This window comes from Clavelina lepadiformis, chromosome 3 (assembly GCF_947623445.1).
Source record: "Clavelina lepadiformis chromosome 3, kaClaLepa1.1, whole genome shotgun sequence".
NCBI classification, from domain to species: Eukaryota; Metazoa; Chordata; class Ascidiacea; order Aplousobranchia; family Clavelinidae; genus Clavelina; species Clavelina lepadiformis.
Genome location: NC_135242.1, coordinates 17,630,439 through 17,654,135, shown reverse-complemented (window position 1 = coordinate 17,654,135; position 23,697 = coordinate 17,630,439). Strand labels below are relative to the sequence as shown.

Here is a 23,697-nt window from a genome sequence, read left to right as displayed (position 1 = left end):
TCACCGGTTCATGCTAATTACCTGTATTTAGAATAGGGGAAAGCTGTGCAAATCGAACCTCCGTGTAAATTCGTCCCCTCCTGCTTTGAGATTACTGTGCTTTCATATAGCTTGATGCTCACGTGATTTAAGACATCTATGTCTTAAATGTTATCAAGTTATGTTCTCTGCAGCCAAACCTCGGAAATATTAGGCGCTCGACAGCAACAAAGAAATGAAGCGTGTGAGATCGTGGGGGCCATTGAGAAAAATTTAGGGAGTCATAAACAGAAAAGAAGTGCACAAACAAATCTCAGGCAGTTTTTTTTTGTAACAAAAGCAAAATTTTATGCATTTTAGACCATGTAAATTCAATTTTTTCTGGGAGAACATGACATACCTGACCCCCTAGGCCCTAGGATAGTTTATTAAGTCTCCCGTAATTTTGAAACAGTGTTGACAAGTACACCGAAAACCCCACCCGCTACCTGGGAAAAATGCAATTGCAGCAGGCCAAATTTGAGCGGAAAACCGCCAAATTGCCAATATTTCCGTCAAGTCAACATAATAGTCAATCACCAACACTCTAAACTTTCTAAAAATACATTAACCGTGTCGAGGTGTCGGGTTACGGACCTAGTCTGAAAAGTTAGTGACTTTTGAGCAAATTTGAATGAGTGATAACAATTGAAACGAAAATTCTACAAAATAATTATTTGCTGTTACGCCAAACGCCATCACTTTTCGATAAGTATAATATGTTGTTGAAGCTGGAAAAACTTCCTACAACCTCTAATTTGTTATCAGTAACAATAATGGTTTGTAACGTTTTACATTAATTTGGAGGCTTTTGAGCAGGGGTGGATTGTAACAATTAACCAACTGCATGGCCCGTGACAAAATTTCAGCGAGACCCAGAAAATTTTCATATTTAGATAGTCATTTTAGGCTGTTGCTGTTTTCAAAAAAAAGCAACAAAGACTTGAAAAAAGTTATAAGCAGCTTAGATGAGGGTTTACATAAGAGCCACACTTTCCACCACGTTGATGCGATGCCTTTTGAGAACTTAAATGAAAATGAGCGCGCGAACCACGTCAACTTTTTGCAAATTAGTTGGTGCTATTGTTTACCCAAACATTCACACGGTCCATTAGTTTCGCCGTGCGCTAAGCGACGGGATTGGTCAACTTATCTAGGTCATGAGACGCGGCAAATTTAACAATGATTCTTTTCTCGCGGGAAATTTTAAGCCTCGAGGTCGCACAATAACGTCAATAAAATCAGATTGTGTAGACTGTAGAAGGCACAGACACGGTTCTGGAAAGGCAGACATAAAAGTTCCTGCTAACTCGGCTGACATTAAATCAAGTTAACTTTTACAGAAGGTTATTTACAACTTAGTGTGAAGTGCTGGGCAGAAGACTTAGCCTATAATGTATTCACCAAGAAAAGACGAAAATTTGAACCGAATGCTGAAGAAAGCACGGATTAATGAAAACTCTGTAAGTTAATAAAACTTAAGCTGATTATGCTATTGTTATGTAATTTCAAACCTATTACGGTAGACTTAGACCCAACCTTGGGTATTTACAAATTAGGCTAGTCCTAGTGTTATGTTGTTGTTGCCACCAGGCCACCCGTTTATGTTTTTATGGTGTCGATAGGCCTAGCCTAAGCAATACCCTAACAGTACTGCACTAACAGAATAGACCCTTTCTGTGTTACTGTTTGAGTGGCAATATTTTTTCGATCGCCTATAGACGTACTTAACAATAGAAAATGTCGACCCACTTTGTTCCTTTTTTAACATACAAGCGTTCTGGCCATTGGATAGTAAAGATTTCGTTCAGGTGAGTTGCATATGAACTCCTTTACGCGATAAATATTTGAAAATGTTTTGCCTAGTTCTTATTTTACAGTGGTTTGAATCATACGCACTGGACTAGTTCGATACGAAGGCACTTTTCGTGGACAGTGTAGCATGCGACGTAAAACGCGGTGTCTGCGGCACGTTTTAATGTAATAATTCGGTTTGCAGTTATTTCGAGTTGATTATTTTAAGCTTTGCTTGACATGCCAAACAAAATTAGCCTGTGTAATGCGCCGCCAATTACACTCAAATTCTTAAGCATTTTACGTCGCATTCTTCGCTTACCACGTATCTAGACGTCATACCGGGCAAGCCCAGTGCGTAGGATTCAAAGCACAGTAAAATAAGATCTAGGTAACATATTTTCAAAATTTGTTTTTATAAGAAATGGAGATTTTATATATTACATAAAAGATGCTAATGCCCCAGCAATCAAAAGTTTTTATTTATTTCTTCTTTGAATAAATTGCATTTTTTTTAATCGGCTACTTTGACATTAATAGCCATGCAAGATTGCTGAGTACACAAATGACATGACACATATTGCTAAAACTGCACACCACTAAAGAACACAATGTGGCTGAAGGGAACAAACCACTACAATGCGATAAAAAGACTATAATTTATCTTTATCAAGATGAAATATATGAAGAAAAAGTTTAATTAAGTCATTGTAGTAATTAAATTTTTCAAGCAATGTTATTATTATTGTTTATATTATTGCTTTCGGCCGCAAGCGACCCGCGGGTTGTAGTTTGCCCACCTCTGGCGTAAAAGTATTCAAATGCAATTCACCTGAGCGAAATCTTTACAATCCATTGTTCAGAATGTTTGTAATTTAAAAAATAATCAAAGTGGGTCGGACAATTTCCATTGTTAAGTATAGCTGATCGAAAAAATCTTGCGGTGGTGATAACTTGGAAAGGGTCTATTTGCCATTTGAGAAGTAAGTGTACAAGTGCATAATCACAGGATGCCTTTGTGTACTAGACCCCAGCTACTCAAATTGTGATATTATCTGATTGTGCACTCGTATACTAGACCCTGGAATCAGTGCCGGATTTACGTGGTGAAATGCCCTGGTCCTCTGCATCTGCAAATACTGCTTTAAAATGCCTTAAATTGCTTTAAATTTGATAGATAAATCTATTTTTGCATTATAGACAGGGCTTCCATACCATCCTTATTCCTAAGAAATGTCCTTCTCTTTAGGACAGAGGTTCCTATTTTGGGCATTTCGGTACCTTTAGTATACTATTTTATATCAAAGAAATACCAAAATTAAGAACATGCAAATAGTGTCTCGTTTTTTTTAGGAACATTGATTGCCTCCTGTTGTGCACTGTTTAAGATAGATTTCTTCTTTCGTTTCCTAGTCGTTCTCATTTTTGAGTCCAGATGGCAACCTTGATTATAGACCTGCATCAGTTTAGTTTTGCTCAGTTGTGATACAATGTAACTGGTCAAAAAAATTGGTGGGGTCCCAACCCCCCCCCCCCTTTAATCCAGCCCTGTCTGGAAATCCTTGTTAACTTACCACCCAGTATTATAGTATTTAAGTAGCATGACAATTGGCCCTACTAGAAAGTGTGTGTGATGCGGCAGAGAACAAATTGTCTGAAGCAGAATTGCCGTTATGCCTACAATGAACGAATAAAAAAGATTAATGAGACAGCATTGGTAGATTAAAGCATAAAATAATACATGATGAAAAGCTGCTCTGTAATTTAGAAAAAAAAATTGTTTATTCTGAAACTCCTCCACCTCACTTGCCAATCGTCGCCCTCTTGTGGCTCATCGTTTGGAAACCACTGTTCTATTTGTTAGTTAGAGATGAAATTTACGCGTAGTCTATTTTTTAAATAACTCACATTATACAAGCTAATAACGAGATAAGTATACAAGAGAATTTGCTTCTAGTAATTCATTGATCTATGGCTAGACTTATGTTCTTTTTTACTAGTTTGGTGTGATGGAAACGAAGCTGCTGGCTCAGAAAACTAGCAAACGGATACTTGGTGAAGTGCAGAACACACTTTCACCAATGACAATGGAGAGAAAAGCTTTCAAGACCGAAACAATTAAAGAAAACAAGCCAAACCAGGTAAATATATACTTATGGGCTCGGTGACAAACTTTTATTGCAAAGCTCTCTTGTTTTTGGCCCGAAAATTGGTTATTTACAATTACATTGTAGTTTATTTCCTTAAATTTTGCTATATAATAGTGGTTAGCAGTAACAATGAGTATGGAAAGCCAAGAAAAGCGGCCGCCTTGTGTTATTATTTCACATTTGGTCACACATTACAGCAACAATAAACTGAAGTTACAGCTAACTTTGTAGACTGCAACTCAAGTCGAACCTCTTTTACGTGAAAATCCTCAGCGATTTGTGATCTTTCCTATTCAATATCATGACATTTGGCAAATGTACAAGAAGGCAGAGGCGTCGTTTTGGACTGTTGAAGAGGTCAGCAACATAGCAATCACAAACCTGTGAGTTCCAACGTAATTTTCCTTCGACATTTACCAACAGGTTGACCTTAGCAAGGACTTATTGCACTGGAATGCACTCAAGCCTGATGAACGAACATTTGTTAAGCATGTTCTTGCATTTTTCGCCGCCTCAGATGGGATTGTTAATGAAAACCTGGTACTAAATATAGCATATTGAGAGTACCAAAGATATATTGCTATTCACTAAACCTTTTGTTTTTTTTTAGGTGGAACGTTTTGCTCAAGAAGTGCAGGTTACTGAAGCGAGATTCTTTTATGGATTTCAAATTGCCATTGAGAACATTCATTCTGAAATGTATTCGTTGCTGATCAACACTTACGTTCGTGATCGCAATGAAAGGTTGTTTTTTTAGCTTTACCAAACAAGATTAGACAATTAAGCAATGTTCAAATCGTGAATAGCTTATACATTAACATAACGTATGAATATTTTATTTTAAGTCCTAAATGTGGCATTAGCAAAGGTTTTATAAGTTTTTTGGCCTGTACAATTTCTCTTTGTTACTGCAGAGAGTATCTCTTCAACGCTATTGAAACTATGCCTTGTGTGAGGAAGAAGGCAGATTGGGCTCTTCGATGGATAAATGATAAGAATGCATCTTTTGCTGAAAGAGTGATTGCATTCGCTTCTGTGGAAGGCATCTTTTTCAGTGGATCATTTGCAGCAATCTTTTGGTTGAAAAAACGAGGTCTCATGCCCGGGCTGACCTTTTCTAATGAACTCATCAGTAGAGATGAGGTAATTTATAGAAATAATGAGCACTATATTTTCAAGGAGTCTGAAGGATAATTTAATCTGCTAAATTCAGTCATACAGGTGTACTACCACTACTACTATACAGTTGTTGAAATCTTAAGTACCTAAAGATTGCTAGTTCGCAAATCTTCTATGAGAGTATGCAGACTGTGCAATTTTAGCGGGCAAGCTTTAAAGTTGATGGTAAAAAATAAGCACTCCAGTTGTAGAATTCCTTCAAACGCTGTGCTCCAGCTTTATTCTGTTCATATGAGATATTTAAGGTATGAAATATACGACCATGTAGGAATCGTGGTTTTCTTCAGTCATTGTTGATGGAGCTTTTATGAAAACTACTTTCACTACTTTCTCCGCTTAAATTTTGAGAGAGCTTTGACTCCTGCTCCTTAGAAATTGCTGCTGATCCAAGCATTCATCTCCACAACTCTCACTACTGTCATTTTTGTTTTGTTTATACAGGGTCTTCACTGTGATTTTGCTTGCCTCATGTTTAAACACTTGGTAAACAAGCCAAGTGAAGAAAGGGTTGCAGAAATAGTGAAGGATGCGGTGAAAATCGAACAGGTATTACTGTGTTATAAATGATTAATTTTTTGTTTTGTCTGTTGTTTTTATGATCAGTCCGCTTTGCCAGCCGAGCTCCATAAAAAACGTTTCAATTTTGCTACTTCTGTGCATTACATTATACTTTACACATCCTGCGACATGCTGTTGGATGCTTGTTCATCATGAGATAATGCTTTTAAGTATTTCATTTTACTATAACACTATTTCTACTTTGTTCAGGAGTTCCTGACGGATGCTCTCCCAGTTGCACTCATTGGAATGAACAACAAGCTGATGAAGCAGTACATTGAATTTGTTGCCGATCGTCTATTGGTTGAATTAGGGTGCTCAAAGGTAACTTTAGTTGTGGATATGTGTAATACACATTGTGTATGTTGTGATTACTATTTGCAGGACACCGTTCACTTAGTATTAATCTGATATTTTTAAAACTTGTCTGTATAAAGGTCTTCAACTCTGAAAATCCTTTTGACTTCATGGAATTGATATCATTGGAAGGAAAGACTAATTTCTTTGAAAAGCGAGTTGGTGAATATCAGAAAGCTGGCGTCATGGCAAAGGCAGAAGACATGAAGTTTACACTAGACGCTGATTTTTAAATATTTTATTGTTTACCTGCCGTTTTTTTTTTACTTTTTCTCTATACCTGCGAACTCATGAAACTTATTGTTTTTAATATTTTATCTTTTAATGTGTTTGTTGTAGCTCATTTTTTACTGTCGTGATTGCAAAAGAAAATTTAGTGCATTGTATGTTATGGTTTGTTGACGACGGTCGGGCAGCCCGGTTACTTCTGATTAGGAGAATAACATTAGGTGGCATCATACATAAGAATCTTTATTACCAGGTTAAAAACGTTTTTGTAACACCAGGCATTTGAAATCATAGAGGGCAACAATTACAATATGTATTTTCTTTTTACTGTAGCTGAATCTAGAAATTTTACACCTGTTTTTGTTGGGCAAGTCAGCCGGTCGAACTGTACATACAAACGAAGAACTGGACGAGCATAAAATAAAGCGGAAAGAACGTAATAGAACAATACAAAATTTACAAAGCTGGTATGGATTCATTTAACTACCGTCCATTGAAGATCCCATTTTAAAGCCTCTCTAAGAGGAAACAACAGTATTATTTGGACATGATATGAAGCATGTAAAACAAGTAACTGCGTTCGGAAAGAAAACACAGGAGAAAAATGTTTGGTCCGTGTCTAAAAACCTTCCAAACACAGTCATGTGTTTTTATTGATCCACTATTTACAGCGTATTAAGAAGCAACTTTCACACGAAAAATTCATGAACAAGCGTAGGCCGTAGCGTAGAGTCTTGTTGTGTGCATGATAACTACTGTATAAGCCAGGTTTGCGATTAGTATGGTTTAAAATTCAGTTTGGCACCCGGTAAAACAAGAGATACTGCTTGATCATTTCAGGTATAGGAAGCTTGAAGACAGCGATACGAAACCGATCAGGCAGAGGATCATCGTCCCTCGCACTATAAACATCATCATCATCATCAACTCTATATGGGAGTCTCTGCATTTCTTCCTCCTGTCTTTGCGGACCAAGGAGAATATCTCTCACTCTCTCTCGTGATAAGGGACTGGTTAACGAGCTGTTCATACGGGTTGACATGCCAACCAAAAACGAACGAAGCGACGTTGCATCTGATCTCACATGGATTGACACTTGGTGGACAGGAGGATCCGGATCATCTAAAACGACGAAGATAATGGTAGTGTGATTTCATCGGTGTATATAGAAGCAGATTATATCAAATCACGCAACAATCGCAATAAAAATTAATTAATAAAAGTATCAAAAAAATGTCAGATCACAGGATTTATTTTGTTTATTGACGACTTTATGACTGAAAATAAATTTTATGATCTACCGTATAAAATATAACTTCATAACTCAGATACTGAACACCTTGTGACAGTTTTAATATGATTTTTGATCATTTTATGGCATCCCGAATTCGTGGAAAAACAAAACTTTTATGACAAAAATGCCCTAGTTATAAGAAACGCAGTGCATACCCGAATCAGAGTGGTGGGGTACATCAGAATCTGACTGTTGTGCTGCACTTGTGCTTTGCTCGCTACAAACGTATAATGGTTATGGTATGCAAATATGGATGTGCAAAGCTATACGACAAAGGAATTGGTTCAGATAAAATACACTTTCTTACTTCTTTTTTGAAATGTTCTTGGAATTACTTTGCTTTGAAGAAAATACTGATTTTTCAGTTTTCCGATTTTTAAATCGATGTCGGATGTAAGCCCATCCACGTCTGGCACCTACAACAGCATGACATTGAGTAAATAATGAAAGAAAAAAAGGAAAACAAAAATACAGCAGTAAAAACGTGATGGTGTAGCAGGATCGGATTTGTCTACTTGTGAGTTGTAGGCCGAACTCATGTTGGCACCCAAATTTTTCGCTAATTTGTCATGTTTTAGTATCCAACAAGCTACGAAGCAGGTTACATCGCTTGTTGTTCTATTTACTCCACCATGTTTTGGCAAATATAACTGAATTCGCAAAATACTATATGTATACACAATATACTATATGGCTTTGCCACTTTTTCCTGCTCGTTAATTGTTCATCAGCATGTGTTTTATTGTGCTATAACTACAACGGTTAGCATCAAAACTTTCGCTCCGCTCAGTTAATGGCGAAAAATAAACAATACAATACATGCGTAAGACACTATGGACATGTTTGTGTTGAGCAGTTCTATTGCATAGGGAAAACCTTTAAGTGTGATTTGATTTGAGGTCTATCGTCCAAAGTATCACACCAACGTTTCTCCTGATAGCTTGCGCTGGTAAGCAATACGAAATTTGGGCAAAACTATAAACACTAAAATTGTAAAAATTGCGTTCATTGGAAAATCTACACAAACAAGGTCGTGCAATGTTGAACTGAATATTGAATCTTGATTATTCCTTGAACCAAAAAAATTATTCCGGTATCACAACAAATTTAAGCAAATCATTAAGTTGTATCTACACAATTATCATAACTTGCTATGATCATATGAATTAACGTCAAATGTTGCCTTGCTATTATTTTCGTAGTGAACACGTCCAGGCATATAGTGACTCATAAGCAGACCCAGTGTTCCATTGATGGGGTATAATTACGTGGTGTGATTTTAACATACATTTTTGTCATTAAACCATTAAAAGATGGTGGGCTCCGGGGCATAGCCTAGCGACAAATCCGGTTCTGTGAAGTATACTAATAGCACAACATTTTACATTACAGCCCAGTTAAAGTTCATGAGGTGGTCACAGAAGTAAGGGGAGTGATTGCGCTGAATTTGAAGGCATATTTGGGATTGGAAAAAAAAACGACTTTCACCATATTGTTGTTTATCTTCCTTGTAACTAATCCGTTAAAATCATCTCTATACTTTCATTGGTTGTGATCTTCCAGTGAAATATCAGTTTTTATCGACCAACACTGTCATTTCCTTTGTCATAACTTTATAGTTATACGCTCTGAACAACAAACTAACACGAGAATTCTTGTAAAAATTTTAGAAATATTGCGCGTTGTTTATGCCGAACCACTATGTTATGCACTCTTCACACTCAAGTCTTTTGAATGTAGAAAGGTGGTCATGAAAATGTTGAAGATTTTTTGAGGCACGCTAGACTTTGACTTATCGTATTTTTGAGAAGAAATTTATATTCAACATTAAGTATGACCTTATGTCAGACAATAGACCAATATGTGTTTAAAATATTTTCAAAGGGTTAAGTTGACACCATAAAAATTTGCATAAAGTAACTACTGACTTTTTCATCACAATGTTTTTAATATTCGGCAGGTATCAAGCTTACTGAGTATTGCCATATTGCAACAACTCGTGTTTTTCCCAAACCTGACCCTGTGGTTTTTTCTGTTTCCAAAATCAGGAGCACCATTGAAGGAATGCGTTTCCTGATGCAAAGGACATTTCAAAGCACTCTGCAAAATGCATTCTCTGGATGCAAACATAGATGAAAAAAGTAGGCAAGACTTGTAAAGACTTTAAAAGATACAACTCGTTTTATACTGCTACTTTCATGAAACGGTCGACCTTTGGAAAGATTAATTATTATTGAGCAAATGAATAAGTGCAGTCTTGACTATTATTTCTTTGTGGTAAAAATTTTATGTGGCAAGACCCTTTACTTTTGTGACACACCTTGTAAAAGCAAAAGTTGTTTCCATGCAGTGCCATGACAACATGCAAGATTCTTGAATACAATCATTGAACTTAAAGCTTCGTACGCTTCAACTTAGCACTGCTACTGTCATCAGCATCGTCTCGGTCGTTCCTACTCGGTCTTGTTTCTCTACTGCCCTTACTTTTGCGAAGTGATGACGAAGAACTGGAAGAATCGTCTCCTCTAGCTGAGTGACGACTTGATTGGGAAGATGACGTTCGGTTTGCTGTTCAAAAATCATAACTTACTAGATTGCATACAAAAAAACAAAGAGTTTGCTATTGATTAAAGAAATACAAAAACGATTTTTATTAGCATATCCCAATCCTTATTTACATGATGATGGAGTTAGACTTGATCTTCTATCCTGGTCATCTCCGATTGTTTCAAGTGTATTAGTTGCCACATTCAAAATGCTGCTTCGTTTCTTTGCCAAAATAATAACGTAACAAGGTTACTTCATTTAAATAAAACTTAACAGGTTACTGAAGTGCAGGTAACACCTAAAGTCAAAATTATTTAATCTTTAAAAATACAACAGCACAGTACATGAGGAAAGAAGATAACACAATAATATTACATCAGTTGTAAGAAATCATTTCATGTGTATCCAGCAAAAATAATTCAATACAAACGTGATCAAATCGTAATACACTAAAATTCTACATTTGAAAAAGAAAAAGAAATTTTATAAGATATATATAATCAAAATATGCTACTTTTTCAGGATATTTCTTCTTCTCTCTGTCTGAATCTTCCTGATCAGTACCCTTCGTGCGATCTGTGGTATTATCAGCATGGTCAACTGAAACGGAAGCAAAAATCTTTTGTCGAATAAAAAAATTTCCATAAACTTAAACACACACCTAAATTAAGACACGATAAGCATAATAAGCCGAACGAATTCCAACTAGTTGAATTTAAACCAACTATTAAACTGATCAATCCCTCAAACAAGTTAAATTTACCTATAGAAATAACTGTCAATATTTAATATTATCTTAAAACCGGATAAGAATTCCTATTGCCAATTATCATATAATAAATCACCTGACATGTCTATATCAGAATCACTGTTGCTTGAAACGGGTTCTGGTAATCTCCTAGACCTTATACGAGCTTCTCTTCCACCAGCTATGTAAAAATAAATACTCAATAACCAAGCTAAATCAAAATACAGCAATAATATATGAGTTATAAATTTGCAATTTCAGGCATACTTTATAATTTCAGTTGATTAGTTCAATCAAACCAAACCATTTCCTTTTATAAAGGTGCAAGAAAATATTAAGTGGTTAGCCAGAAGGGTTTGAAATCAAGGACTAAGATCATGCAACTCCCTGCACATATAGATTTAGACCAAGTTAGCTGATACTAGTAACAGTAAGCTGGATGGTTATAGGACAAAAGAAAGTGGAAGTTTAACCATTCTGGCCAAAACAAAATTTTCCATTAATGCTTAGTAAGTGTCCTAAAAATTGTAAAGTGGAAGCTCATAAACTCGACTGCGCTTAAATTGAAATGGCAAAAAAGGTTTCTGTTAACATCAGCCTCATTACCATGGTCATTTGAAGTAACTCAACGTAATTTAATCGATCTCTTTAACTTCGAAAAAACAAGTTTCCACTTTATTTGTACACTTTTATAAATTATTTCCAAATAGTTGTAAAATCTTTGAGGAATGAAAGCCCTGAAAAAAACGGGTTTCCTAAGAACCAAAACAGTATCTCACAGAAATGAATTTAATAATTGTTTGAACTAACCTAACATGGGTTCATTCATGTCATGCAGTTAAAATAATTACTTCAAAAAATTTAAATGTGAAACATGTCCACACTACTGTTTGATTAAAAGAGATTAGTTGCATACGCTACCTTCATGACAATTCACACTGATTCCGAACAAACTGCATACCCTTTAAAATAAATTAGCTACCAGTAATGCCTATTTCTGTATAGATATAAGGACCAGTTGAATCTGTCCTCAGCTTCTTATTGTATCTTCTATTTGAGCCGGTATGAAAGTTCTTGCTGAGGACTTTCCGTATGCAGGCACGACACATAGATCTCAGTGACTGAGGGTCCCTTTGAGCTGCAAATTATTTAACATGTTTGGTAGTAGATTCATTTATCTTTTTGAAAAATAGACATTTATCATACAATGATAATTAGAAATATTACACATTCTGTAAGCGCAGTGACTAAGGCAAAACGCGTAGGTTTCATGGTATTGTAGCCTAATTATACCTTTGAGGCAAATTATATTTAATTGTCAGCCATAAGCCAGCAGGCGCACAACAAAGTGTTGTATTGTAACAAACACTTTTAGAAATACACAAGTACTATTCCAGACTGTTTAATATCTTATACCAAGGGTCGGCAACCTACGGCCTGCCATGCGAAATTGTCCGGCCCGAGACATATTAATTAGTTATCACAAGAATACGGCCCGCACCTTTCTTACAGAGTTTCAAACTGCAGTGTTAGCACTGTTTGAAAACATTGTGGTATTGTTACGCCATAAGTACGTCGTACTAGTCTATTGTTACGCCATAAAACTGGTGCGAAGGCGGTACACTAGTATCTCGTACTAAGTACGAGATTGTCTGTAGAGTAGACTAGACTAGTCGTTATAGATACAAAGAAAGATGCGGTGTCACATTAATGCTGTGTTCTTGAAGTGTGAAAACATATATTTTGCTTGTTTTGTGATTGGTATGATTGAGATTGCAGCAATGTAGCGTAATATACTGAAGTGAGTGTGAATTGTAGTATTAATGAAAATTCCGGCCCGCCAAAGAGTTGAACACTCGACATTTGGCCCGTGACTAGCAAAAGGTTGCCGACCCCTGTCTTATACTATGAATGTTCACATCACATGACTATAATCTTTTCAAGTCTGAGCTAAGAGCATGGTGTAAATGTAAAGTGGTAAGTTTCCTGTGACGTTGACAATGCTTTCATTATCCACACTTGGAGAAAAACTGGGCCAGTTTAAATAATGTAAAACTTTAAAACGAAAAGGAAGGAAGTGGCTTTTATAGTTTATCCGAACCTAAGCACACAAACCAAAGTAGAAAGCTATTTGGAATACGATGAGATAAAAACATATTTAGCAGCTTTAACATGCCATTTTTATGCTCAAATTATTCAGTATGATTTACATCGACGTATTGTAATAGCACTTTTTGGTCAAGTAGATTTATCATATTGGTCACAATATTTCACAAATACAAGAACTAAGGGCTGCCAAACAATTACCAAACAATAACTAGAGTTCTGCTGGGATCAGTGTATGTATTAGATTTCACAGTCCACAACCAATAAATTTATCTTACGAAGGATTGCAACACTCCTGTCTTCCTCAGAAGGAACAGCCAAACTTGCAAAATTGACAACAAGGATATTTCTTGATTCCCACTTGGTCTGGCTACATCTCTTTATCACTTGAAGCTAAAATAACAAATATATGCAATATTATGATAATACCATTGATGCTAGCACTGTGTAAAACTAGTTTATTGTCAGTTTGTCGAACAGTATTTAGATAGTGGTGACACCATGTTAACTGCTTTATTTAATTGCTACTCGTGGAGAATTAGGCAATAGGTGGTTGCAATTTAGAACAGAAAACAGCAATTGAAACAAACCTGATCATTAAAAGGCATCACCAAGAGTCCGTTAATATTCAACAGGTTTTTCATAAATGATTCATATTCCGCAGGGCATGCTGCTCCACAATATATTCGATCATAACCAGGGATATCTTTTGCATAAAATCACTTCGTTATAATAAACGGGCTATTATACAGACTTTTTAATTACCCGTACTGTACAACTGTTAAAATCATTAACAAACTGAGTGCACAAATCAAGTTAAAATCTTCATTTCTCATGGAACACTCTTTCATCTGTTCTTTATATATATTACATCATAAACAACATGTGATTGCCAGTTTTACTGTGCCATCTGTGCCTTTCAACATTGTTTTGAATGTTAACTGATAGCAATTTGTCTCGATGTAAGGGTAATTCCATACAAAATCAACCAGTTAAAACATCCTTGCCTCTCAGATTTTGGTGTTTATATATGTTATAGGTTATAAAATTTGAAACAAAATAAAAAAAATTTAGCATTCTAGTAAAACTGGATTTTAAGAAAGCTGGATTTTAGGTCCTTGAAATCTTGACATCTGAAAAATAGACCCTTAAAATTCAAAATTTCTTAAAACCTAGTTGAGCTAGGACACTGAAAGACTTTTTTACAATTTCTTTTCCCCAAAACGTATACAACAATACAAACAGAGAAATGAGAGGTGAGGGTGTTTATTTCCATTATAATTTTGGTTCATATCTTTGGAGTGACCATGAATAGTAAAAAGAAACTTCCTTTCAAAATGAATAATAACGCAAGCAAATATGACTGTACCTGGGGATAGGTGTAGACAGTTGCCCACCACAAATTCAGGCATGCAGAATGTATACCTAAATGTCAATATTAATGGAGTATATAAAATCTTTCTTCTTAAAAGCAAAGATACAATCGTTTAACCAAATGTAAAGTTACTTGTCAAAGGCATGAGACTTGATCATAAATTCTTTCACTTTTGCTCTTGCATATTCCACCACATCCTCATGCAGTTCAATACCATGGTTTATACCATTTATTCCTTTGCACAGGAAAGAAATTATTTATGATCAAAAAAAGAAAATGGAGAACTTTATAAAAAATATATGAAAAACCAAATGAACATATTTTCTCTATTGAAATGTGTATTGGCATTAAATTTACAATACTGGTGATTTGGTATTGTTCTGTGCATAAATACACTAACAAATAATACGTTTCAGTCTACACCCATATCAGAACGATTAGTCCATAACCATATTAAACTTAATTGGATAACAAGTATATATGTACATTAAAAAAGAATAGCAAACCTACCAAGTGTGAGTCCTACCATAGTACTGAGATAACCAGTGCCACTCCCAATATTAAGAAAGGACAAGCCCGGCTTAAGGTCAAGCGATGACATTACTTTTGAATATATGCATGGGGCCGATATATGAAGATGTTCGTGTTTCCAAGCCATATCACTGCAACATGTATTTTAAAGGTATCAGGACATCATATATATATATATATATATATGTAAAAAAAAATATTTTCACTGTCTTTAACAAATTAATGAAAATCTAATTAGAATTTAATAGACAAAATTTTATATTATGTTTTATAAAAATTACTGGTAAGCAGATTCCCTGTGTTCTTTCAAGAAAAATGCACCGCGGTCCACTGCACGAAATATTTCTTCAATCTAAAAGCATTTTCTGTTCTTGTATATGTATTTCACAAAATAGATAACAGGATAATGCGCTACAAAAGCTTTATTTTCACATAGGTATTACAGTTAACAACAAACCTCATCTGAGATAATATAATCTGCATCCTTCAAATTGTCAATCAGTTCATCATTGTTCTCTCCAGCACTTACTGCACCCCCCATTATTATTGATAACTTAACAAATATTTTTCAGTGAGCATCACCCACAATATTTTCCAATAACACCAGCAAGATAGTTAAAAATGTATCTGTAAAAGTAAGGCTTGTATTTATGGTAAAAACTTTACATTTATCTTTCTACTTGAAACAATTATAGTGATATTGAAAAATGCCAAAGCAAGAAAGTATCCAACATACTAAATTTTGGAAAGGGAGGTTGATGACGTACAACCTGTGTGTGACATGTGATGTCATTCTTTGTGTCCACACAATTCTATGTACATAATAAACAACATCACACAAGAAACAAGCTTAAAAAAAGGAAGCTTAAAATTTTGCTGTATACACTTGCGATGCTGTAGAACATAAGTCTTCAGCTCATCTTGATAATATTTTGACGAATTGTATGACTGGAGTTGGACGGTGGGCTGTCCACCGTCAGGCTGTGGACAATTTTCAGCTGGGCAATGAAGGTTTCGCACATTAAATGTGGAAAATCAAACACAATATTCGATTGCACAAAAAAAAAACAGAAGAAGTACACTTTGTGTGTCAATACAAATAAGAATAAATGGACACTGAGAGTTGAGCTACAAGGGACATAAGCACCCAGTTTTTTCGTTCAACTTTTCTCCGAGATAAAATGAAAGAAACATGTGCAGATGCATAGCAGCAGAATTAGCTTACTTGTCGCTTAAAACACGAAATGGCAATTATATATATTTGTAAGAAAGGCAATGTGGCAAAACAATGCTATATTAGCACTAATGCAACTTTGGCAAAGTTTTGCTTTCTATGAGTGCAATTCTGCATTATTTGATGCTTTTTTGACAAAGCTAAGTGTTTGTTACAGCATTGTCAAAAGTAGACAATTATGCTAAATGAAAACAATAAGGTAAATTCAAAATACCACCATTACATATATATATATATATATATAACATTAAACTTGAGTTAGTATAAATAAAAACTTTTTAAACTCTTAATGAATGACAAAGTGCTTTGAACGCACAGCTGTTGTTGTTTGTGCGAACCATCTTTGCCGATCCGAACAACAATTCTTTTGCATAAAACTGGTCCATTGCGTAAAACTGTTTAGGAACCGCTGACTTAAGTAGTTTATATATATACTTAAACACCACCACCACAACAACAAATAATTCCATCATAATCACATGCAAGTGATGCAACATAATCTCATCAGGCTGCTAAAACCCTATGTGTTTTAATGGAGAGTGGCAAATTAGAACATACCTAAAGAACAACAAATGTGAAATACTATAATATGAGGTTTTTTATTTCACTACACCTGTGTTATGTCCTGTGCTGAAGGTCACCAATCAGTACTTAACAAATCCTAATGGAATTCTAATGACAGAATCTCATTTTGGTAGAATATTATTACCGTTAGTGATAACTGATAATGCATTTACTAAAAATATGAGTAATTTAAAAGCTTTGTTTGGTTCCGTTATACTAACCGCGTGTTGTGTGACCTAATTTTCGCATGTAATGTATTTGATTGCTGGATGGGGGGGGGGGGAGACAAGCACCTTCACGTGGTCCCCTCCGTCAGTACCATATCTAACAAGAAGATATGCGAAGCGAAGATTGTCAAAACCGAGCAATTACCCAGACCAGAGCTCACTGCAGGGTGGCGAGGGCTCTTCTGTCGAAAAGTACCGTAGACCCACCGTCCTGTAGCTGAACACCGAGGGCATCACCGCCAGCAAAATCAGTGTCATAGAACACCTGGCCAACAAACATCAAGCCCTCATCATCGTCCTCCAAGAGACCCACTGCACATCTATGGATAAGTTGGTAATAACCAACTTCAAACTCGCAGGCGCAATCCTCAGCAGGAAACACGGCCTCGCCACGTTTGTCCATGATCAACTGAGCTGGACCCTAGAAGAACAATCCCCAGCCCAATCGGAACTCGAGTGGCTCTGTGTAGACATAACAGGCTACAAGATCATCAATATCTACAAGCCCCCACCCTTGCGACTTACACCATCAGCCATACCAGTGTTCCCCCACCCCAGCCTCTACGTCAGCGACTTCAATAGCCACCACACGGACTGGGGTTACAACACAACCAACAACGACGGAGAAAGCCTGGCTGCCTGGGCAGCCAATAACAACCTCACCCTACTCCACGATCCTAAGGGTGCTGCTAGCTTCTTCTCCGGGCGTTGGAACACTGGTACAAACCCAGACCTGGCATTCGCAAGTATGGGCTCCGAGAGTCGACACCCGCACAGACGCGTGCTAGAGAAGTTCCCTAGGTCCCAACATCGACCCTCGCTTGTCACCGCCCCCAAACTCGCATTGCCTGTCCCGAGCAAGCGGGTTAAGCGTTGGAACTTCAGAAAGGCCAATTGGAAACGCTACGGCTTCCATACAAAAAAAGCCACTAAGCGTCTACCTCCCCCACACACCATCCATGTGGACGAAGCCTACCAGGATTTCTGCGACGCAATAACATCTGCGGCAAAAAAATCCATCCCCCGCGGCCGACGGAAGATCTACATACCGTGCTGGTGTAGCCGTTGGGTGTTTTGTTTGTTTGTCGCTGGATGGCGCTCTCACGATGCTCCCAGCACATGTTTATAAGCACTGTTAGTTCGTTTACCGTTCTCTTTTTCGTTTTGCACTGCCTGCGCGCAGGACATCAGTTCGATTAAAGACTTGAAGTAAGAAGGTCGTACTTGTTTTTCCTTTAATATATGAGCGAAGGTAACAAACAACTGAGTAGCAACCTTCTGAGCAAAGGAGTCAGCATCGTAACAACGCAGCATCGCAACGGCAACGTACAAGCGCTACCTTCGCCATACTGGGATAAGGAGTGCCAAAGTCTCTACTGTGACTTTCTTGGTGCCCCTCAGGGTGACGACACCAACACATCAGCCACAGTTTTACTGGAAAGGCTTGATCAAAAGAGGAAGCACCGCTGGACAGAGGCTGTCAACTCAATTGACTTCACACACTCTAGCCGCACAGCATGGTATACATTGAACAATCTCACTGGCAGGTCACGTGGATCCCGTCAACAATGCCCTGTCTCGCCTAATGCCATCTGCATCCCCTTCAAGATCCTCGAAAGACTCATCTTCGCCCGTGTCGAACCGATAATAGACCCACAGCTCCCTCGGGAACAAGCTGGCTTCCGACACGGAAGATCAACCGTAGACCAGGTCACACTTATGACCCAAGACATCGAGGACAGCTTCTCAGCTAGGAAGAAGGCCGGCGCCGTGTTTGTTGATCTCTTGGCTGCCTATGACACCGTGTGGCACAACGGTCTTACCTGCAAGCTACTCCGTCTACTTCCTGACAGGCACATGGTCCACATGATCATGGAACTCGTACAAAACCGTAGTTTCACCTTCACCACCGGCAGCGGCCCACAAAGTAAACTACGCCGACTCAGAAACGGCGTCCCACAGGGCTCCGTCTTGGCTCCTCTCCTGTTCAACATATACACTTATGACCTGCCCACCACCACCTCCAGGAAGTATGCCTATGCAGATGACCTGGCACTCCTGCATTCTGCCGGAGACTGGCAGCCGATGGAGAGGTATCTTAGCCAAGACATGCAAACACTAACTGCATATCTCCAGAAATGGAAGCTGCAGCTCAGCAAGGCAAAGACAGTGTCGGCGGCTTTCCACCTTAACAACAAGGAAGCACAGCGTGAGATAAGCATCAGTATTGACGGGGAACACCTGCCCTACAGCGCCGAGCCTACCTACCTCGGCGTGACCTTGGACAGGGCACTCACGTATCGTCGACACTTGGAGTCACTGCGCAATAAACTATCTGCGCACGTCGCACTCCTAAGGCGGCTGGCGGGTTCAGGCTGGGGGGCCGGCGCAAAAACCCTTCGCACGGCCACTCTGGCACTCGTCCACTCCACCGCCGAGTACTGCGCACCAGTGTGGTGTCGTAGCTCTCACACCCGCCACATCAACACCGCTGCGTATTGTGACTGGTTGCCTGCGTCCCACTCCAACGGACTACTTACCAATCCTTGCAGGCATCCAACCTGCTGAGCTACGCCGCAAAGGAGCCATGATTTCTCTCGCTCGCCGCGCTTTGGACCCCGAACACCTTCTCCATACCCCACTCCAGCGACCACCATCTGGAAAGCAGCGACTGAAATCAAGACATCCCGACGCCGACCCAAACCCATCGGGAATGTCTCTCGCAAGACCTGCTTGGGTCAGGCTCAACCGCCTGCGCACCGGCGTAGAACGTTTTCGCTCAGATATGCACAAATGGGGACTGGCTCCGTCATCAGGATGCGAGTGTGGTGCCACAGAGCAGACAGCAGACCACGTCATCAATGACTGCCCAATCCATCGGCCCCCACATGGTGTGCGTGGTCTGAAAACACTGGACAAAGACACAATCACATGGCTGATGACCTCATGCCCAGAAATCTAGTTGGGGAAAGAAAAACGCTCAAACGACGAAGAAGATTGCTGGATCAGCTCTTGTGAAAAATGTGTGTTTCTTTTTCACACATTCAGGAATTATAATTCTTTGTACAGTTGGCCTACTACTCTGTTGCACTAAGCATTTCTCATTTTGCACAAATTAATACAATTGTTTACAACCAATTATCTTTTGTATATACATGCAAATGCTAAATATATATATACAGTCAATATTTGAAATCAAATGGTTAAACCAACAATCAAACAAGTCACCTTCGTACAAATGAATTAATGTGTATCTTATATTATGACACAGCACTTTCTCAATTATCAGGTTGAGCTGGGACAATATTTTTAGAAATTTGAACAGATTAACAAAAAATCGAGTCATTAAAATCCTATATCTAAGACAGTGGTTTTTAGATTGGGGGGCACATGAGGTTCATATGGGGGGAGGAGAAATGACAAACTATCTATGAGTTATGACTAAAAATACTTTCACAACCAAGCTGGACAGTCAAATATTTGGCTTCCAAAAAGCAGCTACATCCTTCCCATTGAAAGTTATATACAAATAAATTGTTTTTCGATTTAACATTTTTTGATTTTGCAATAAATTTTTTTTGGCAAAGGGGAATGCGTCTCAAAAAGTTTAAGAACCCCTGATCCGAGACATAAAAACAAACTTTTTACGCTGCCTTTCGAACATGTACAGTGTACACCAAAGACCTCCAGCATGGCGAAAGAGCAAATACCAACAACTGGAAACATGCATAAAGATTGCAACAGCAGTGAAATTCCCTTTAGTTTTATCTCGAGACAGTTGTATTGTGTTGTTTATTTCTCGCCATTGACTGTGAGGAGCAAAAACCATGCTACTAACCTTGAAGTAGAATGGTCAAACAAGAAATTACTCAAAAACAATCATCAAAGTGGGAAAAGAGGCAAAGCCCAGAGGTCGTAAAACGTGCAATGTGTAACTTACAGTGGCGCTACAATGGTGAAAGGTAAGTACAGCCAGCAAATCCAAACTAGTTGTAGCTTGACAGTGGCATAGATACGTAGGGTGAAGCCAATAGCCTTCAAATCGGCTTCATTTTTGTTTGGGCTAAGTTTTTAAAATAAATCGAATGGGTGTTTTTTTAAAGTATTGTTAATGTTAATTGTTGGACTTTTTGCATGTAATTATATGCACATGTCTTTTCATTTTGATTATTATATAGGCTGTTAACAGATTTTGCAGCGTTATGTGCACTTTTTGATCATACCTAATTTAGTAATTGGCACATTTTTTTACAGGTATTATGAAAAGAGTTCGAAGCACCCTAGATAAATGCACAGTTTCAATTAAATTTTACAGTTTCAACCCATTCACACACGTTCAAAGTTGTCGTTGAAAAGGCATGTAGCCTAGTTAAATATTGACAGACTGACACTATTATTTAGAGTATTGGTGAATAAAATGTTCAAGCTGCACAGTAGAAGTAGCCTATTGCACTTCACAGCATGCTTATCTGGATTTCAATTTTTGGCCGTATGCATAGGCTAGTGCGCAAACTGGAAAGTTAACAAAATTAGAAGTTAATGGCAAAAACAGGATACAATCTGAAAATCATGCATGCAGGCTGTAGCTATTGCAGCCCAGATCGCAAAGTAAGCGCAAAGTAGCGTAAGTGAGTGGGGGATTAAAATTAATCACGAGTACAATGGCTATTTTTTCATCTTGTTGTGCTGGGGAATTCTCACCCAAAAACAGAAAACTTTCCAATCCAGCATGCAGCGACAAAGTTAAGCCTGACATGATAGGCTAGTGTGCATAGCATAAGCTAGGCGTGCTGACATCCACTGAAAACCATCATACAGGGTAATAGTCGGGTCTAGTATACAAGTGTATAAAACAGTTTGCCAATTCAACGAGCATTAACTAACGAAAAAATCACGTTCAAGTCTCTAGCCTAATTTTTCGGTTTTCAAGTGTAACGTAAACAATGCAAAACTGCACTGGAGGCGCAATCATCACCTGAGTCAAGCGACCAAACAGTGTCTGGCGAACATTGCTCACAAGCAAGTAAAGTGGGCAAACAAAAGCTAGCAAATGCAAAAATTATTTTCTAAAAAACCAAAAAAGTTAAAAAAAAACACAAAAAACAAGGATCCAAAATTCAAGAATATTGTAAAACAATTATTCAATCTTACACGAAAACCAATAAACACCAATAACCATGAAAAAATACAAAAATGCCCTTTTTTGAACCTTTTAATATTCATGTTCACTGACCATTTTCATATACTTGTATTCCACCAAACCTTGTCAGTTTACTCGAAAATACCAATAAAATGACTTTACAAAAAACAACACTACCAATTTCGATGGGGTGGTGGTCAAATTAAAGGACGACCACCTGCGACCAAGCGAAAATACGAAAAAATGCAACTTTACTTTTGTACATCGAGCGAATAGTGTTTACCATGCGTTGTTCGCAAGCTTGACTCGGATACATTCATCTCTTAATATAATCACGTGTTCAATTTGCACGCATCGTAAGGCAAACTGCTTTGTTGTTTTGGGCATGTTGATCTTAAACCAAATGCGATGAAACATATGTGTGTTGTATCCAAAGCGCAATGTGAAAAATACTGGAAATAAATTTAATAATATGGGGAGTAAGAAAAACATAAAAAACTGCAAACAAAGTAAAAACAATGTGATTAATTATTTTTAGCATTTGAGATGAGGCGTTGTGGAACTTGTGGTACACAATTGAGGCGATTTATAGCGAAGTATCTGCAGCAAGGAATAGGCATGATTTTCTATGTTAATATAATCCTATATTTTATGTTGTATCGTGAGGTATACTACGGAATCCTTCAAAGGCTTAGGGCTATAAAGAAGTTAAAAGAAGCGTCTAAGTTATTGCTCGGCAGCCGGCATCCTTTAACGAGTCGTTAAAGGCTAGCATTAATACAGGTCGTGTTCAACACCCGGTGACGCTACCGTTTCTCGGCAAGGTTTTTTTAACTGGGTAATCATAAGTTTTAGGGGTTTTTGAAGTAATTTCCCCAAAAGGAAAATTTCCCGTGTTTAAGTCTAATCGACGCCAAGTTCAAAAATTCCTCAACAAAAACAAACTTTGAAACCGTTTTTGGCCGGCGAACAACAACTTTTTAGCCATTTTTGCTTGCCTCTAAAAAAAGAAAAGGTCCGTTTAAGAACAAAAAACACTTGTGATAGTGAAAGCTTTTTTTGTTCTTAAATAATACCAAAAATACATAGGGCCTATTCGCACAATACACAAAATAGTCCGATGGCGGATAATCCGAACCAGTTGGCACAACATATTCGTCCAACAGCCCGACGTGGTAAAAAAGTTCAGGAACTTTTGATATAAGCCAATGTGGAAATGTAAACGCAGCCTTATATTAAGTCTGCTCTGTACATAAAGATATTTAAAATTTAATACAAACATATAAGAGATTGAGATAGGCTATGCCCACTTCTGACGACATTTATTTGTGGGTATAGGAACAATATGGCAACGTAGCTTATGTTGATTAGCTGTTAATTTTAACCAATAGCAATGCAGCATCTGAAACAGCGTTGATCCGCAACTCTATACTTTCACCACCAACTTTCACCAAGTTTATTTTCGAAATATTTTTTAAGATTTAGTAATTGATAGGTTTCAATGTACAGTAATACAACCTTGACTGCTACCAGTATTCTGGGGATGAATTTGATCAGAAGTTTATTTATCGGACCAAAAGACAATACACAATTTCGTATGCCTTTGGGTGTATGGTACCGCTCCGTTACACTGTTTTCCGTGTTGTG

The 23,697-nt window shown here is 37.7% G+C and overlaps 3 protein-coding genes across 6 annotated transcripts; 2 read left to right on the top strand and 1 right to left on the bottom strand.

Moving 5' to 3' along the window:
* Positions 1-1,274: 1,274 nt before the first annotated feature.
* On the top strand, positions 1,275-6,442 carry LOC143448281 (ribonucleoside-diphosphate reductase subunit M2-like). Of its 2 annotated transcripts, none has more exons than XM_076947939.1 (9): positions 1,275-1,481; positions 3,813-3,953; positions 4,194-4,319; positions 4,386-4,502; positions 4,573-4,706; positions 4,877-5,105; positions 5,583-5,687; positions 5,910-6,023; positions 6,137-6,442. In XM_076947939.1, exons 1-9 carry the CDS (start codon positions 1,413-1,415, stop codon positions 6,287-6,289), a joined length of 1,188 nt encoding a protein of 395 aa, XP_076804054.1. In that variant the 5' UTR covers positions 1,275-1,412; the 3' UTR covers positions 6,290-6,442. The 2 variants fall into 2 exon arrangements, with proteins under 2 accessions (XP_076804054.1, XP_076804055.1); XM_076947940.1 differs by lacking the exon at positions 1,275-1,481 and adding an exon at positions 3,529-3,671.
* Positions 6,443-6,506: 64 nt separating this feature from the next.
* On the bottom strand, positions 6,507-15,484 carry LOC143448280 (protein-L-isoaspartate O-methyltransferase domain-containing protein 2-like). 3 transcript variants are annotated; one of them, XM_076947936.1, is made up of 15 exons: positions 15,343-15,484; positions 15,167-15,237; positions 14,865-15,016; positions 14,487-14,589; positions 14,349-14,404; positions 13,570-13,685; positions 13,258-13,372; positions 11,856-12,011; positions 10,971-11,054; positions 10,640-10,725; positions 10,257-10,347; positions 9,985-10,146; positions 7,886-7,994; positions 7,734-7,795; positions 6,507-7,406 (listed from the first exon to the last, which is right to left on the bottom strand). In XM_076947936.1, exons 1-15 carry the CDS (start codon positions 15,424-15,426, stop codon positions 7,078-7,080), a joined length of 1,776 nt encoding a protein of 591 aa, XP_076804051.1. In that variant the 5' UTR covers positions 15,427-15,484; the 3' UTR covers positions 6,507-7,077. The 3 variants fall into 3 exon arrangements, with proteins under 3 accessions (XP_076804051.1, XP_076804053.1, XP_076804052.1); XM_076947938.1 differs by having other exon boundaries at positions 10,063-10,146; XM_076947937.1 differs by having other exon boundaries at positions 11,889-12,011.
* Positions 15,485-17,232: 1,748 nt separating this feature from the next.
* On the top strand, positions 17,233-18,039 carry LOC143449837 (uncharacterized). The gene has a single exon (XM_076950165.1). It carries the CDS (start codon positions 17,233-17,235, stop codon positions 18,037-18,039), a length of 807 nt encoding a protein of 268 aa, XP_076806280.1.
* The last annotated feature ends 5,658 nt before the right edge of the window (positions 18,040-23,697 follow it).